The sequence below is a fragment of the Gracilinanus agilis genome, chromosome 5 (assembly GCF_016433145.1).
Source record: "Gracilinanus agilis isolate LMUSP501 chromosome 5, AgileGrace, whole genome shotgun sequence".
Taxonomy (NCBI): domain Eukaryota; kingdom Metazoa; phylum Chordata; class Mammalia; order Didelphimorphia; family Didelphidae; genus Gracilinanus; species Gracilinanus agilis.
Genome location: NC_058134.1, coordinates 255,411,480 through 255,425,685, shown reverse-complemented (window position 1 = coordinate 255,425,685; position 14,206 = coordinate 255,411,480). Strand labels below are relative to the sequence as shown.

Here is a 14,206-nt window from a genome sequence, read left to right as displayed (position 1 = left end):
GAGAGAGAGAGAGAGAGAGAGAGAGAGAGAGAGAGGGAGAGAGGAAGGAAGGAAGGACAATAACTGGAGATCTGTGAGTGTGTGAGGACAGGGATTCCATAATGACCTCTTGGTGGTGAATCTGGATGTCTACTAGGATGATGGTGACCTCCACAGAAATAGGGAAATTCAGAAGTTAACCAAATTCAACTTAAATGATAATTCAAACACAGTTATCTTCTAGCATGCATGTTTTTTTTTGATGGGAAAACATAGAATGTGAACTGTTCTCCCCAGTTCATTTTTAAAGTATTAAAATATTGAGAGAATATAAAGAGTCATCATACTAGCATTTATGGATTGAATAATTAGTTTTTCTTCTAAATATCCTTTGAAAGACTTCATGTTTCTGCAAATTCCAGTTAGTAAAAGGTACATTAACTGTTAAGTACTTACATCTTTATTGCCTTCTTCAGCATCAGGGGTTAAGGTAAAAATTTTGGGACATCAATTACCCTCCCTTTGTTATCAGAAGATGCTTAATTTATGATTATGCTTCCAAGTTATATTGGAAGTATATAAACAGGAGACAACTAAGTGGCTCAGTAAATTTAGAGCCAGACTTAAAGATAGGAGGTCCTGGGTTCAAGTTTGACCTTAGTCACTTCCTGGTTGTGTGACCCTGGACATTTAATCCCCATTTAATCCCCAGCCTCTTACCACTCTTCTGTCTAAGAGAAGACAGAAGATATCTTCTAAGATAGAAGGTAAAAGTTAAAAATATATGTGTATATATATGTGTGTGTGTGTGTATATCTATATATCTATAAAATAAAGTATAATATATGTATATATAATGGATATGTATATTTGATACACATACATATTTCATGACTTACCATGCCAATTAATTATAATTTAAGCTCAGATTCTCATATTTGCATAATTTTTATGTTTTGCACAGAACTTTTCACACACAGATTAAGGAGTGCCACTATCATTACTTCTCTTTGACAAATTAGGGGTTTGAGACTCAAAGAAATTGGTGACTTGCCCAATGAAAGTCTGTCAGCTAGAAAACTAGACCCCAAACCTAAGACTTCAGGCTTCTGACTGACTCCTTCCACAGTTCCAAGTTTATCTGTAGAATTATGGAATCCGTTCTGAGTACTGTTAAAGTATGTGTTACAGGGAATCTTGATGGAAGTCTTTGACATTTATTTAAAAGTCCCTTTTTTAATTTACAGTCCAGTGGTGTTTCGCCATATAAGTCCACAATATTCTCCTCCTATAATAGAAAATGTCAGGATTTTATCTTTGTCAAACAAGGGTTAAAAGTTCAAGGCAAGAGTCAGAGTTTGATGAAGTGAAGTGACAGCCAAATATTCCTTTTATCAGTGGAAGATTATATTTTTATATTAAACAAATATTATTTTCCTGCTTTCAAAAAAAAACAGTTTGAGTACCCTTCAAGAATGCATACTCTTCCATCACATTTTCCAAAGAATCAAGGAATCCATTTCATTGTTTTCTGTCACATTTTAGAAGAATCAATTTCGCTCACAAATTATTTATATCATAAGCAATAGTATTCAACTCCCATAACAGAAATAATTAGGATACCACAGACAGAATCTAAAGGCTTAATCTAATGGCAGTGACGCATTTTACTTTTAATTGTGATTGCCTTTTAAAATATACTATGACTTCCGCAAAATATGTAATTAATGGAGCTAAGTCCTGTGCATCGTATTTGAACAAGCATCAATCAGAGCAAATGAATAGATTCCTCTTCAGTTTGGAGCTACAAGTCTCCTGGTATTTCATATGTTTTGAAGAAGAGGAAAACAAGTGATAAAAATAGGAGATCCGTTTGAAATGTCCCTTGTGGTCAATAGATAAAAATATATTTCTGCTGACTTGGAAGTGATGTGATTTTTATCCACAGCATTAAGTGACTCTGAAGTGTTAACACTATTTCTATGTATTCAAAAGAAAGTCCCAGAGCACTGATTTAAATTGACCCAGGATGGGGCACCTAGAGGTTAGATCCCCAAAGAGAGAGGCATAGAATTGGAGAAAGTCTCAGTGAAGGAGGAATTTACAAGGGGACAAAGAGATCTTTCTCTGCCTCTAAACTTCAGGATGAAAGAGGCAAGAAAGAAGTCACAATTGGTTGGGAGATATTTTAAAATATTTGTTTGGGGCACTGGATTTTTAAATTAATAGCGCGGATTTTATCCAAAGCTAGATAACACTCGTCCTGGGCATTGGAGGCAGGATTTACATTTTGACTAAAGGTCAGACTAAATGACCTCTTAGAATTTCTCTGACTCTGCATTTCTCTGCTTTCACGTTCAACTTGGCATGTGAGCAATTATCTCGAGAAACATTATTAGTTGTAATAATTGATGATCTACTAGAGAATCTTATCAAATATATGTTTAGCACATAATACCCTTATGTGATATGAGTCCCAAGAAAAAATCAGCATGTAGTACCCTGGATTCTCTGAATTCTCTCCCATTTTTTTAGATCCTCTCCTCTTAACTCCTAAAGTCCCAAGTCTGACTGCATAATTATTTTCCATCTTGTATCAAGTGCTAGCAATAAATATTTCATGTAAATAATAAATAATAATAATAATAAGCTCATTAAGAACCAGCATTTATCTGAGTCTCTATTGTGTCCTAGGAAACAGTAGGTATGGCATTTCACTATAGATTTCACTGGTTTTGAAGTGCTCTTCTCTCTTAATTCTGCCAGCAGACTATTTATTGCATTTGAAATTGTTTTTGCCAATAGAAACGTGAAGTTTCAAAACGAAGAGGTTGTTTTTACTTCCGTAAAATCCCCTTTTTTCTTCCTTTGGTTCAGATGATGGCTGTTTATATTTCCTGATGAGACAGAGGTAATTTATATGCTAGATGCATTTCTTACAGGAACTGTGGAGATCCTACTGCCCAGGCTTGCCAGAACTAATTTTTTTTCCTGCCCGAAAGCATGTTCGCCATTATATCCCCACAGCTTGACTCATCTATAGTCACACAGTAAGACAATAACCCAGATGAGAGTAGACTCCACGTCTCCTAACTGCCTGTTCAAACCCTGGGCCATGTCTTGCTTTTACACATGAGGATCAATTCTCGTTTCCCATCACTTACCACCGAATACTCTTTCAGAATCTCCCAAGTGTTCTTTCTAAACTATTATGGAATGCCTCCATTTCTCCATCTTTGAAAAAAAAAAAAAGATCGCAGTGATACAAATGAATTTCCATTTTGTAAGAATGCTTTCAGGATTAATTAATATTTCCCAATGTCTTTAAAGAAAGCAAAAACAAACAAAACCTACCATATTGAACTCTATTTAACAGATCTGGTTATTAGCACAGTAGGTGCCTTGATGTGTAGAGTCAACTGCCACAAACAGGTAGCGAAGACAAGTTAATAATTTATCAGAGTTTTGTCTATAGTAAATGTCAGAGAAAGTGACTGAAAGGAAAACTGCCATCAATAAATGAAAGTCAAAAGCTAGTTTCTGAATAATGTACAAGTCTACTTAGAGAACTCTTGCCTTCGTACTATTACTCTGTTATGGTTTGAATAGACCTTTGAGGCATTTTCAAATTCATGATGTGGTTTATCATCATTTGCAATATACAACAGCGAGGCATCCTGTGAGCATTTAAACACAAGTCGGTGGATTGTCTTCCCCCAATAACAACGTTGTGTTTTTATCATGGATCTGAGTTAGGAGCTAAATCTACACAAGAGAGTCGTGACAATGCTTCGAGAAAAGAGGCTTGATGGGTCACCCTCAGTATTGTTGGGGAGAAAAATAAGAAGTAATAATTACATCTGATATTACCTTGGTGAAAAGGCTCTTCCCTCTATGGCTTAATAAATATTTCATGAACCAACATGAAGTAATATGCTAATGATACAATATTTACCCACTAAGCAGGTGCACCTAGTGATGTTTCTCTTCTCCAGTTTACCTTTGATGTGAGATCTCTTTAAAGCGTTCTGAATTTCTTTTTGTTTCTTTGCTCTTTCCTCTGCCCTCACAGCTTTACTTGGAACCAAAATGGTGAGCGAGAGTGAAAGTCACCATGAGGCCCTGGCAGCCCCCCCAGTGACAACTGCTGCACCTGTGCTCCCACATAATGCCACCGAACCAGCCACCCCAGGAGGAGGGAAGGAAGATGCTTTTTCTAAGATTAAGGAGAAATTTATGAATGAGTTGAATAAAATTCCATGTGAGTATAATAACATTTTTCATATTAAAAAAAGTAGATGGTCAAGATTCATGTTGATCAATTGCAAATAATTGCAAATAATTTTGAACCAAACAAGATGCTAGAAACTTGTGCATTCTAACAGATCACTTAGGCAGGGAGAAGAATTCCATTTATGACAGGATTCCAATTCCTATATAATCAAAGATCTATTCTATCAGTTCCTTTTCCTGTCCAAAAAAAACCCCACTAAATTATGTTTTAGAGGGACTGTCCTCTTAAATCATTCCTGACTAAATAGCTTGATTTCTCAGCTTCAGAAATCTGTCTCTAAAATTGTAACTTTTTGGTCAATGAACTAATGATCCAAACTTTCAAAGGGTCTCTCTTGTCTCTAGGACAATTATTGTCACCAATAATGACTAAAATTTACTTCATAATCATATATTAGTTTTGCTTTTTTCTCTCTGTTGACATCTCTTCTAAGCAGGAGAATTTATCCCTTCTTAATTAAATCTTCTCTTATCGAATATAGTGATTGAAGTGGAGAAACACTTTTTACATTGTCTTTGGGGGAAAAGTCTGTTCCTTAACTTAGTTCTTATATCTATAGAAATAATTCTAATGATTGTCACTTAAATATTTCATTCTTGTGCTACATAAAAAATATGTCAAATGATTGAGTTTATAGTTTTCCTTTTAGAATGAAAAATTGGAAATATAGACAAGGCCTATGAATTTATTGTTATAGGAAATTTCTCAATAGGGAAACTCCTCCCTTCAATTCTCTGCAACTTAAAAGTCTTTGAGAGTTATCAAGAATACTGAGAATAACTTAGCCAGTATATGTCAGAGGTGCAATTTGAACTCAGGATTCCTTAATTTTGAGACCAGCTCACTATTCATTATACCATACTGCCCAATTTTAGGCTTGCCATAAAATTTAAACATTTAAAATTTTCCAAAGAAGGGTAACCAGTTTTAGCTCATCCTTTGAACCTTTGATAATGATATGTTAAGGCTAAAAATCAAAGCCCTTTGGACCTAAGGAAGTTACTGAATCATAATAGAGGTAATGTGTAATTTTTGACTATAATTTCATTTCAACATTAAGTACCAGCTATAAACAAGGCAGCTACCAGAGCAATGGATAAAATGTGATGTCTGGAATCTGGAAGACTCATCTTCTTGAGTTCCAATCTGACCTCAGACATTTATTAATTATATGACCCTAGGCAAGCCACTTAGCCCTGTTTGCCTCAGTTTCTTCATTTGTAAAATAAGCTAAAGAAGTGCAAACCACTCACATATTTTTGCAAAGAAACTCCCAAATGGGGTCAGGATGTGTTGGGCATGACTGAAAAATGATTAAGCAAATAGACAAGACACTATTTGATGTGATGAGAATACCAACACAAAACTAAAACTCTACTATAGAAATATACAGTGTACAAAGATAGGTAAATCTGAGGCAATTTGATGAGGAAAAGGCCACTAAAACCCCAAAGGTTCAAGAAAATTTGTCTAGGAAGCATCTGAGCTGAATCTCAAATGGAAGGGAGACAGTGATGAGGAAGCATTGCATTCTAGGCACGGAAAATGAATCATGCTTGTGTATGTGTGTGAAACTCAATGATTTGCCAAATTAGAGAACAACTAGTAGCCCATTTGGGCTACAGTATAGAATAATATGTGAGAACGAAGAAAGCATTTACAATAAAGCAAGAAAGTTAAGTTGGAATAATTTTTTAAAACAATTCCAAGGAGAGGAGTCGATATTTTATCCTAGAGATGATAGGGAGCCATTGAAAGTTTCTGGTCACTAGTTGTAGGCACCAAGAAGCTAGAACTTTAGAGACCTATTTCTGAGGATGAGAGATCAGGTTAAACATTTCAAAATCTAAGTTACTTTTCATGCCATCGTTAGTTTGGAAATTGTTGATTTATCTGTCCTCTTAAGAACAAAAATTCAAGTCCATCTAAGAGAGCCCATCTCCACTCTGGACACTAATTAGAATTCTCAGCAGGAAGATGAATAATTGAATGGAAATGTAGGGGTAGCTTGGTCTAGTGGATAGATCACTGAACTGAGACTCATGAGACTTCAATACCATCCTTGGCCCCGCTGCTTTGCTGATTGGCAGTTTAACCTTGAGGAAATGTTTATGACATTCCTCTGTTTCATACTCTAACCAAATAAAAAGAAAGAAAACACTTTGGATATGATTTCCACCACTGCATGCCAATTGGGTGTAAGTTGTACCGCATAAAAGGGGCTCCAGACTGTATGCATTGAAGCTATATGTTTTTAGGGAGGTAAGGAGGCAATGAGAATCTAGGTAGCACAGAGGTTAGAGTACCATACCTGAAGTGAGGAATGCCTGAGTTCAAATCCAAGCCCAGGCATTTACTAGCTGTGTGATTCTGGGCAAGTCACTTAATCCTATTGGCCTCAGTTTTCTCATCTCTAAAATGAGCTGGAGAAGGCAATGACAAATCCCTCCAGTCTAATTTTCGCCATGAAAACCCCAAGTGAGGTCACAAAGAGTTGAACAGAACTCAAACAAATGAATAATATCAACATAAAGCATTGGAGACAATCCCCTCAATAGACTGTATATTCCTTAAAGGCAGAGAACATCTAGTTTTTTTTGTCTCTGAATCCCCAGTATCTGGTGTAGTGTTCAGAGAAGCCATTCAATAAATGGGCATGGATGAAATGGATGACTCAAATCAAATGAACATCCTGCCTTCTTTGTAAGATTCTTCCAAGTTTTGTGTCATTCACACGTGAAGCAGAAAAATATTGGGGGCCAGATAGCACAATAAACATGGTTCAATCACCATACGAGAAACCGTGGCAGTGATGAACATCATGTGTCAACTTGGATAACACTTGGATTTCTAGTGACTAATTTTATTCATGTATGGGATGTATGTTGGTGTGGTGTTCAAATCCTACATCTCCTTCTCTCCCTTCCCCTTACTTTACTGCCATTGGCAAGGCAGAAGCCACAGTGCTACAGTTCACACTCAGAGGATCATGGGCAAGTCTGTTGGGTACAAACAGTACTCACTCTACTACTAATAACCTTATCTCCCACTTATTGACTTCTCATTTAATAAATCAGCCAAAGTATCATTGATGCTTTTTTAAAAAACAACTCTTACCTTCTGTCTTAGGACCAATACTAAGTATTGGTTCCAAGGCAAGAAGAGTGATAAGGGCTAGGCATTTGGGGTTAATGACTTGCCCAGGATCACATTACTAAGGAAGTATGTAAAGTCAGATTCTTACCAGATCTTCCATCTCCAAACCTGGCTCTCTGTCCACTGTATCATCGACTTTTAATCAGATGGTTCGCTCACTTGCTACCTGTTCAATGGGGGTGCCAAATCTAGAGGAGTGAGAGAGGAAATGGAGTTTCCATTACTTCCCTAGAACCTTCAAAGAGTGTGAGCATAATACCAGTGTCATTCCCCAAATTGTGTGTGTGTGTGTGTGTGTGTGTGTGTGTGTGTGCGTGCATGCATGTGCTCATGCATGCTGGGCTACCATGCCTAGAGACAAACTCCAAAATGTAAGTGGAGAGTAGTAGTAAATATTAGTGAGGCATATGGCAGCTACTAATGCTATGGAATGGCCTCATACTTTCCATGAAGGCACTGCAACATCTACTATGTTCTAAGTTGACTTCCTTAGTTCATATTGCCTTCACCCAATAGGATCCCATTGACCAACTCAACCATTTTAGCTCTTGACCATCATCCTCTCCCAATCTGATATACTTCTCACTTATCTAATCTGATATACTTCTCATTTATCCAACAAGTCACATATAGGAATGGCTTTTTCAGTACTAGACACTCACCATGACATATTTAAATATTAAACAACCATTTACTTGCCAGAAAGGCAAAATAAATAAGAATGGCATCATAGACATTCATAAATCAAACTAAATGCATCAATAACAAAATAATTCACAATCCTTATGTAAATCTTGGTCATAGTCTTCCATCGGTGTCCTCAGGAGCTGTGGCATAGAATGGGCCCATAGTTACAGGAAACCTGGAAGGGAAGCTTATAATCTTAAAAATTAATAAGAATGAGATCAAATGAATTTCTTAAAGCCATTAATGTAACAGCAGTCAGGACTTGAAACCAATTCCCCAATTCTTCTTATTGTCATATCAATAGTCATCATCTATATTCGAAAAGGAAGATGAAACCATCTAAAATTTTGTGGCTAGTAATTATTACAAGTATTTATTATAAATAAGCCTAGTGAATAATGTACTCTTCAAATAACAGCAGGAATAGCTAGTATTTATATAGTGATTTTCAGTTTTCAATATGCTTTTCATGTTTTGTCTCAGATCCCCATAACAACCCTGAGAGTTAGATACTATTGTGATCCTCAATTTACAAAAATGGAAATTGAAGCCAAAAGAGGTTAAGTGACTTTTCTAAGATCACATGACTTCTAAGTCTGTAAGATGGCATTTGAACTCAAATATTCCTGACTCCAAGTCTAGAATGGTATCCCTTAGGGCTTAGGCTAAGCTACCTCTTTAATTAAAATCCAATTCAATTCTTTACTGCCTAGGTAATTAGAGTCCCTTATACACAAGGAGTGAAACCAAAGAAAAACAAAATGTAGGCTCAAATTCAATTCCTTTTAGGACATAGGTTCTATAAATGTTATCACTGTAGGTATAATTTAGAGTGATGCTAATTACAAGTAAAAAATTCGAATATTAATCAATTTTTGTCTCTGAACTAACTAAATGCTGGCTATCTGGCAGATGGGCTTTTTGCAAAATTGATGGCTGGCAGCTTTATTCTGTCACTCGAAATTCCCACTTGCAAGAAGGGAGATCTTACAATGGAACTGAATGTGCATGTCATTCATTGGGTATCTGCACGGTCCAGCATGGAACATATTCAGACTGAATTGCTTGATGGTATCATCTGTAATAGCACAAAGCTTAAAATATATTTTTAAAGGAAATAGTCAATGCTGAAGAATTTTTATCTTCCAATTCATACCTCACCTCATTTTCAAAATGAGACATAAAAGGATTTTCATGATGTTTCTTTATTTTGCAAACTTTGATTTTTTTTTTCAATCAGACTGGGCGTCTTGGATGGTTTGTAAAGCATGAACTCGTGTTATTCGAATTGCTGTGATTAAGGCCAGTGATATTCATGAGCTCTTTCAAGTAGAATACCATTTTCTGTAAACACAGCAGCAGGCCAAATAGCTGGAACCACTTTTCACTCAAAGAAAAATGTGCAAGTCAACCCAAGGAAGTGAAATAATCTTCAGGCATATGTTGTACTCAGGCCACTAAAATATAATTAAATGTTTCCACTTTTTTAAAAATCCCATTTCAAGACAAGTTGCCACTAAGTCAGAAGAAACTCCAGATTTTGAATGTGTAAGCCACACTGGTCTCTGATTTCCTCATATGTACTACTTCATCTACCTTTACCATGTCTTTACAATTTATTAATGTTCAGTCATATTCCATCATGTCTGACTTTCTGTCATCCCATTTGGAGTGTTATAAATAATATTCTTGCTCTAGGAGAGAGAAGACTCATAGAGACATTGGCCAATAACAAGCTTCCATAAAAATAGGTAAAGAGATAGATAGGAAGGAAGGAAGGAAGGAAGGAAGGAAGGAAGGAAGGAAGGAAGGAAGGAAGGAAGGAAGGAAGGAAAGAAGAGGTAGTTAGCTGAAGAGAAAGGATAGATGCCTGAAAGAATGGGAGGATGGATGAATAGAGAGATAACTGTATTTCAATATAATTTGATTTCTTTTTAATGTTATATGTTATATTTATGCATTTAAAAACATTAACCTGAGAAAAGGTACATTGGCTTTAACAGACTGCCAGAGTAATGCATGACACACACAAAAAGATTAATAAGCTTTAGCCTAGAGGAATGGCAGTTCATGAGATTTACTCACTAGTCCTTGTAATACTATAGTTGTTCCATCTAATGAAAGAAATAGATGGGAGAAATACCTTTGAAACTAGTTTTTAAAGAGATATCAATCAGGGAGATGAGAAGTTCATTTTTCTCCTTGTTATTTTATATATATATATATATATATTTTTTTTTAATTTCCCTCCCACTTCCCCTACTCCTTTGGGGATTTTTCCTTTAGAAAAAAATCCCTGTCTTCATTACATCTACTATATTACAAGGACAGAAGAGCAGTCCAATAGAATTGATCACTTGTAAATAGAGTCAAAGAAGGAGTTGCCCCTGAAAACAGTTGAGAATGCAGCTTTGGGAAAATCATATGGATATTTATTTATGATTATGTCTATTCATTATTGTGAATGGCTATTTTTGTTGTTCAGGCATCTAAGTGGTGTAGTGGAAAGAGTTTTGGGCCTGGAAGTCAAGAAGACTCATTTTCATGAGTTCAAACACAGCCTCAGACACTAGCTGTGTGACTGGGCAAATCAGGTAATGCTCTTTGCCTCAGTTTCCTTATCTACACAATGATTTGGAGAAGGAAATGGTAAAGCACTGCAGTGTTTGCCAAGAAAATAGCAAATGAGTTTACCAAGAATCAGACACAAAATAAAAATGACTAGCTAGAGAATACAGTGGATAGAGAAACAGTCATAAATACCTGAGCTCAAATGTGGTCTCAGATACATTTTTTTGGGCCTGGCATAAATGATTTCATCTCTGTCTGCCTCAGTTTCATCATCTGTAAAATAGGGATATAATAACAGCACCTATCTCCCAGAGTTACTAGAAGGAAAAAAAGAGATCATGTGTTTTGTTGTTTTGTTCTATTTTTAATTCTTTTATATCTCTTCCTTTAAAGAAGACCACAAAAACTCAGTATCATTTAATCCAATTCAGTTTAATTAACAAAGTAATTATTAAGTACCTTCAACATACCAGCTACTGTGATAGGTGGTGAGTGTACAAAGACCAAAACAAAAAACCCCTACCCTCAAAGAGCTTACCTTCTTTATTGGGGTAGGATGGGAGACAGCACATACAGGGTGTCCCAAAAGTCTTAGACTGATTAAATATAAACTATGTATTGATTATGGGAAAGGGTTTGTTGGACTAATACTTGAGAGAATCAGAGAAGGCTTTCTGGAGTATGAGGCATTTCAGTTGGCCCTTGAAGAAAGTTAAGATTTCCAAGAGTAAAAGGTGATGAGGGAAAACTTTCCAGGGAAGGGAGTAGCTTGTATTTTTAGTACAACTTTTAGTAGAACAGTTGAATTTGTTAACAGTCTTTCTAGCTCTTAGTTTACTGTACATTTTCAGAGGTTGTATAGGAAGTTTTTTTGTTTGTTTTAGGGGGTGACAAGGAGCAAATCCCTTATTCCTCCATACCATAGTGTGGGTAAAAGGGGAGACAGCACATAGAGGGTGTCCCTTAACTACTCAACAGATGTGGGAAAGTCATGTGGGCCAATAAAGGAACACTCTAGAATTGGAAATAAACTTAGAAGCCATTTAGCCCAACCCTATTATTTTATTGATAAGGAAACTGAGGTCAAGAAAGGTTTCCTGATGTGTCAATGTCACATAAGTAGGAATCATCAAAGATGGGGTTTAAACCTACATAATTTGAGTCTAGATCCTTTGATTCTCTTTCCACTGTGACATACTGTATCTCTAATAAAAGTCCTCCAAGGGATGCCTCATAGTGTGATAGCCAAAAGAGCTGATGCAATATTAGAATCACTAGAATATCCAGAATGAGTATGGCAGTGGTCCTCATGGAGTCTGTCTAGGTTGGGGAAAGTACATATGACCACCATGAACATGTTTAGTATGAATCCTGATGTCTGTCTAGTGATTGGAGACTGCTGGCAAGCTAGAGAGCATCCACCTTAACCAACCAATAAGCATTAAACACGGAGGATCTAGAGTTATGAAAATCAATGTGAGCCAATCCCTGTCTTTCAACTTCACGTTTTGCCATGGGAACCAAGGCACAGGGAGATTTAATGACTTTAATGACCCATGTTAATCACAGATCCTCTGACTCAAGAACTAGGGTTCTTTCTCTGCTCTATGTTCTATCTAAACCCTTGTGTAGATGTTTTTATTTGTTTTATAAACCCTTACCTAAAGTCTTAGAATCAATTCTAAGACAGAAGAGCTGCAAGGACTAGGCAATCAGGATTAAGTAACTTGCCCAGGGTCATACGGGAAGAAAGTAGATGAGGCTAAATTTGAACCCAGATCCTCACTATGCTGCTTATCTGCCACTCCTTGTGTAGATTTTTTTAACCCTTTCCTTCTGTGGTAGAATTAATACTGATTATCAGTTCTAAGGCAGAAGAGTAGTAAGGGCTAGGCAACTGGGATTTGAGTGACTCACCAAGGTCACACTGAATATCAGTTTTTTAGGCTAGGTAATTGGGGTTGAGTGACTTGTCCACAGTAACACAGTTAGGAATTGTATGCTTCCAGATTTGAACCCAGAACTCACCATCTTAATGTCTAACTCTCTATCCACTAAGCCACCTAACTCTCCCTTCCTTGTGTAGATTTTTAATTTAGTTTTATCTGAACAGATAGAAACCAAGAAAATTGGATGCATTTTTATAATTTCTTAATGACTAGGATTAGCATCTCAGAGAAATCCTCAGCAATCTCACAGTCAGCTGTTGCTTCTATCCTTTTTTTTTTTTCTTCTGTGCAACCATGGGCAAGTCATTTAACCTCCCTGGGTCAAGCTCTGTAATTTCTCTGCTGACCTTCTTTACCCAAATATGAGACTTTTTCCCCCATCATTTTAATAACTGTCCTCTCTGTAGCACTGAACAGTAACAGTTTGTTCCACCGCTTAGGTTGGCTTTTATGTACACAGCCTTGATTCAGCAGCTGTCTCTGCAGAGAGTCTCTGCTCTGAAAAAAAAAAAAAAAGGCATCCTCCAAAAATGACAAGTGGACTTATTAATCTCTTCTTCCCGGTATAATGAAATATCATTACCTGTAAGAAATAGGGGAGATGCTGACAAGCGTTAATAATGCAAAGCTCTTGCCCTGTGAATACATGACATCATTCTACAAAGCTTTCCTGCTGCAAAAGGAAGCAATTTGAGAGTGGCGTACTAACTTGGTGATGCAGTCAGTCTCCAAATTTCATGGAAGATCATGTCCAGCCTGGTGACTCAAGCTCCTCATCTAGAGAATACTGATCTCCGGAACACCCACTGTGTTATCCGACAGCTTTCATTTCCCCTCAGTCCTTAATTCTAAATGCTTTCTTTTTAGTGTAAGGACTGTTGTTATGTCGAACTGTCATTAAACAACAATGGTTAATTGAGGGAGGTTTATCTGGTCTAGCCAAAAGGACAACAGAGAAATAAGAGAGGGTTTTTGTCCTATCTTGTGCAATCTGACAGAAGGAAATGGTGCCCACATTGTGCAGAAGCCTGCCCTCAAAGAGTTCAGTGGGGATTTCATAAAAGATGTAATTTATATGCTGCTAGGTTTTATTTTCCTTTTAGAAGCCTGTTGTTCAGTGAAGTTCCCCCAGAAGATCACACTATTAAAATGAACTGGAGCTCTGGGGTAGTCATAAACTTACAGAATATCGAACTTCGTCTGAGTGACAACAAATACAGCAATTTTCCCAACAACAGTCAGCCAGTCAAGTCAATCCGTCCATCAACCAGCATTTATTAACACCCATCCTTGGTGAAACACTGCGCTAGATGTTGGAGACTCAAAGACAGATACAAAAACAGTCCCTATCCTCAAGGAACTTACATTCTATCCGGAGAAACAACTTGTCTGTGTATCAGTAAATACAAAATAGATGCCAGCAAATACAAAGTAACTTAATAGACAAGACAAGACAAGACAAGAGAGCAGAGAAGAGCAGAGAAGGGAAGGGAAGGGAAGGGAAGGGAAGGGAAGGGAAGGGAAGGGAAGGGAAGGGAAGGGAAGGGAAGGGAAGGGAAGGGAAGGGAAG

General features: G+C 36.9%; 1 protein-coding gene across 1 annotated transcript in view; it reads left to right on the top strand.

Moving 5' to 3' along the window:
- Window positions 1-14,206, top strand: part of SYT1 (synaptotagmin 1) — a 474,588-nt gene that overhangs the window by 180,820 nt on the left and 279,562 nt on the right. The window contains exon 2 of the mRNA XM_044679181.1: window positions 4,052-4,240. Coding sequence (XP_044535116.1) covers window positions 4,069-4,240 — 172 coding nt within the window. The 5' untranslated portion in view covers window positions 4,052-4,068. The remainder of the gene's footprint in view (window positions 1-4,051; window positions 4,241-14,206) is intronic.